At 38.4% G+C, this 4,319-nt stretch overlaps 1 protein-coding gene across 1 annotated transcript in view; it reads right to left on the bottom strand.

Moving 5' to 3' along the window:
- Positions 1 to 2,568, bottom strand: part of LOC104807338 (extra-large guanine nucleotide-binding protein 2) — a 4,498-nt gene extending 1,930 nt beyond the window's left edge. Inside the window, 6 exon segments of the mRNA XM_010532560.1 lie at positions 27 to 182; positions 284 to 388; positions 534 to 671; positions 758 to 935; positions 937 to 2,075; positions 2,209 to 2,568. Of these exon segments, the coding sequence (XP_010530862.1) occupies positions 27 to 182; positions 284 to 388; positions 534 to 671; positions 758 to 935; positions 937 to 2,066 (1,707 nt within the window). The 5' untranslated portion in view covers positions 2,067 to 2,075; positions 2,209 to 2,568.
- Between the last annotated feature and the right edge of the window lie 1,751 nt (positions 2,569 to 4,319).

Genomic DNA, 4,319 nt, shown 5'->3' with positions numbered 1-4,319 from the left:
AGAGCGTCGGGGAAGGTAATTTTCACCTGTTTGTATATGGTACTCGTGCCACATTTCTCGTTACCAATCAAGAGAAGCTTGTGAAGATGTTTCTGTTCATATGATGGTAAAGCTGGTTCTACTACAGAAGGAGCCGGAGGAATTGGCAGAGACAATATGGCACATGCTAACCTCGCTCGTTTCTGAAAAAGGGAAGAAATCATCAACAGTGATCTAGAGTTTATAATCAAGAATTAAAATCCAGAAAATTTAAAAAGCAAGCCTTTATGCTCGGGAGGCGAACCTTTTCCCAAATGTTCCCTTTCACATGATTCTGACCTTCTTCCATATAAGATCCATCTGAATTGACCCAAAAATGTGGCTTCCCTTCACATTGCACTCCGACCATCTACATGAGTGTACAAGACACTTGATCAGCAAATCGAGGTTTTGGATTTGAAAATACATTGAAATAAGAAACTGTTGAACATTTCTTTTCCACGAAGAACCAAAACAAAAAAGAAAGAGTAGAGATGCATGTTCGGTGAAAGAACCTTCAGCATCCGGAGTTCAGCGCTGGTTATCTCCCGATTATTAATCAATATTTCTGAGTCACCGTTGCTCGCGTCCTTCTTTATGTTACCCCCGATGTTCATATGATGACTTATTATCTGGCAAGGTTTATCTCCATCCTGTCAGAGAAATAAATAGCTTTTACTTGTTGCTCAACTAAAAAAATTCTATACTGGGAAGAAAAGGAGGAGATTAGGAATTTCACCTTGCCCCAATATCCAGCGACCTTATCATACCAGTACCTTCCTGGTTTTAGTTTCTTCGGTGGATTTGGACATGTCTGCAACATAAATAGTTCTTCTTCACTTAGAGGTATGCAATTGACAACAATAAGCCGTGACGGCAATTGATTTGCCTTGCATGATATCTCGGCATGTCGACAGTTTAAGTTCCGCATCTGTAAGAAGGCGCCTCAGCATTCTTGAACACTTGCCCAAACTCCCCCTCTTCGATTCATCAATCCTTCTACCAGTGCAAGTGATACATTTTCTTCCTTCGGGCATTGAACCCATCGCTCTACGCACACAATTGAAACAATACTTGGCATCACAGACAATGCAAACCTCCTTCTCAGTAAACCGGTTCCCCAATAGGCATCGGTAGCATGTCCCTTTTTTACCTCTCCTTTCAGCCTTTGGTGTTGCACGGAAACTTTCAGCATCAGAAAGGTCATACCCTTCATCGGTCGCACTACTCATATGGGGTTCGACAAAAGTAACAGATGCTCTTGCACCATGGCCACTATTTACAGCTTCGACATTCTCCTCTTCACCAGATAATTCCTCGGACGAACTTGAATCCCTATCATCATGTAGCCCTCCCCCTTCATCGTAGTTATCCGATGACCGAGTCCTTTTAAAACTTTCACGCAATCTAGTTATATCATCGAGAGCATCAGAAGCTCTTTCATCACCTAAACTCTTTGTATCATCAGGTAACCTGTGATTACTCTCCCAACTAGCAGAACCCGATAAACCCACCCTCCCCGACGATGACGACAAAGATGATGAAGGTAAATCACCCGAACTTTTTGTGTCGTCTAATACGTTATGATCATTCACATCACAACTAGGAGAGCCCGAAACATCAGCCATTACTAATGAAGATGGCAATGATGGCGAGGAGGAAGATGATGATCCTGAAACTACATGATGACCCTTCAAAACTACACTGGATTCAGGTCCCGGATCACCTAAACCGCTATGCCCGGGTCCAAATTCATCGCCTTTTGATGGTCTTTTGCCAACCCTTTTCGCCTTAACAATGGGCGGAATAATTGGAACTTGAACATCATTCAATGGGGAAGAAAAAGAAACCGGTTGAGCAACAGGGATCTGATCAACCTCTACGGGAGCCGCTCGGGGGATATTAGCAATTGGGGGGCCTTTATACTCTATAGCAAATGAATAATCAATCCGAAAGCTATTACCAGTTTCATCACTATCGTCACTGTCATGACCCCTTCTAGGACTTGATGATGCAAAAGGTAATAACTTCCTCAAAACAGCAGCCATTTGATCTGTCTCCAAATTCAGAAAGAAAAAAAAAGCCCTAAATTCCACACTTCCGAAATCAGAAACTAATCGAACGACAAGCCCACCACAGAACAAACCAGTCACTATCCAGAACAATAAACGAGGAAGATCCAAGAGTTACCACGAGAAATCCTGAAATCCTCCGAAGCAAAATGGGTAATCACAAACTGCGTGAACCCTGAATCTGAACTTCAGCTTCACTAAACGCAGATTCCGACCTCAGAGAACTCGTTCAGCTTTCAAAAATCGGGAAACAAAGTCGAAGTTTTTCATTTGAACAGGGGATTTTCCAAGAAAGAGAAGAAGGAAAATGGACAGAAGAAGAAAGAAGAATCTCGTAAGAAAATAACGGAAAAAAAGAAAACAATCTGAGAGATAAAGGGAAGGGTCGGGTCGAATTCTCACTGGTAAAAGACGATGACTTGGTAGTAGCGGACATTTTCCTTTTCGTTGGGTTAAGTTTCCGGGAAAATTCTCGACGTCAACGCGTCCACAGAAGGAATGGGAAATGATCCCTTGGCAAAGAAGTTTGAAGCAGTCAAACCGATGGCAATATCGTAAATTTACCGGTCTTTTGTCCGGTTTGAGCTTTACCAAAATTTAATTTTCAATAACCGAATTTACCAAAATGTTGTCCAAAAGGTGCACATACTTTATATTATGATCTATTAATTAAAGAACATAGATTAGCGGATTATTTAACCAAACTAACAATTTTTTACTTTTTAATATTTATGATTGATTTATTTTTTTTATCTATAAAGTTATAAGGATAATACTGATTTCCCTAATATTATAATCTCTCGTCAACGTTATAAAATTAATTTTTAAATTCATATCAATATCGAGATAAATTGAGCAACTCTTTCTATTAATATATCTATATTTGATAAGATATTACGAATTTTCAAATTTTTCAGGAGTATTAAATATTTTTTTGGCTTTGTTGTATAATATTAAATTATATCTAAAAGTAAATATAAAGAATATGATATATATTTTTTTATATTTTCAATACGATTTACCCTAAAAAGTATTTTAAAAAAATGTGGAATGCAATAATCAATATTGTGCTTTTCTGAAACGCGGTAGAAGGACGACTCAAACTAAATATAATAATGAGACAAAAGGTTGAATTATTTAATGTTTGTGTAGTAATGTTTACATGGTCAAATCTTCTGTCAATTAATTTTTTGTGGTTGGCCTGAAGGTTTCACAAATATAATTTTTTTTTGCAACGAACACCTGACTGCTATCCTTCGAGTATATCCTTCGGATAAATGGATCATATAAACCCAGAAATTATCTCCCTCCACACCAGCCAAATATCGAACACTCAACCTCAAGGTGGAATTATCTCCTACCCAAACTTGACCACTCGTCCACGATCTGTTGAGTTCAAAGATGGAAAGTTTATTGTAGAAATTGTCAATCCTATAGGTGGCTTAATCAGATTACGGTTCGCGTTCGACTCGATTCTATTCAGGTTTAATTATTTCGGTTTTAAAAAAATTATAACCGTTCAGTTTTTACGTAGAATTCGTTTGGATTTGGTTCGGTTATATTCGGTTCAGATTCGGTTCGGTTATGATAAAAATACTCATTTTTAAGAAAATTTACGGTTTTTTCGGTTATGTTTTTATTCGGTCCGATTTGGGTTCGAAATCAGTTTTTTTGGTTTTAAAAAAATTATAATCATTCGATTTTACATCTAATTTGGTTCGGTTCTGGTTGTTCGGTTCGGATCGATTCGGTTATTAACCAAATAAGTATCCTTGTCCCCATTTTTCTGGAAAAAAATCGATAAAGCAAAATATCAAACTATTTATATTTAGAATATTTACTCATATATGTATATATATACACAATAATTAACAAACTGGATCACAACACATTTGTGGGAAAAAAAAAAACTGGATCACAACACATGGGAGTTCGTTTGACGTGGCACGTGGGATGTTCCTTGGATTCGCCTAGAGGCTTTAAATACGGAATAATCGATGTGTATATATAATTTCAAATTTCAATTCTTAAGACGACACGCCACGTGGCACAAACCCATATGTCCAGAGCATCCCCGTCATACGCTCCTTTTCGCTCATCAGTCATCACAATCCAATTTTTTCCTCCATTCTCGCACTCGCTCTCTCCCTTCCTTCATCCAATTCTTACAGAGATCATAAGGCGGAAGTTTCCAGACCGGAGACTTTAGTTCCCGCCCCCCCCCCCCCG

This window comes from Tarenaya hassleriana, unplaced genomic scaffold (assembly GCF_000463585.1).
Source record: "Tarenaya hassleriana unplaced genomic scaffold, ASM46358v1 Cleome13, whole genome shotgun sequence".
In the NCBI taxonomy this organism is placed as follows: Eukaryota; Viridiplantae; Streptophyta; class Magnoliopsida; order Brassicales; family Cleomaceae; genus Tarenaya; species Tarenaya hassleriana.
Note: the sequence above shows the minus strand (reverse complement) of the source record. Positions and strands in the feature narration are given on the sequence as shown.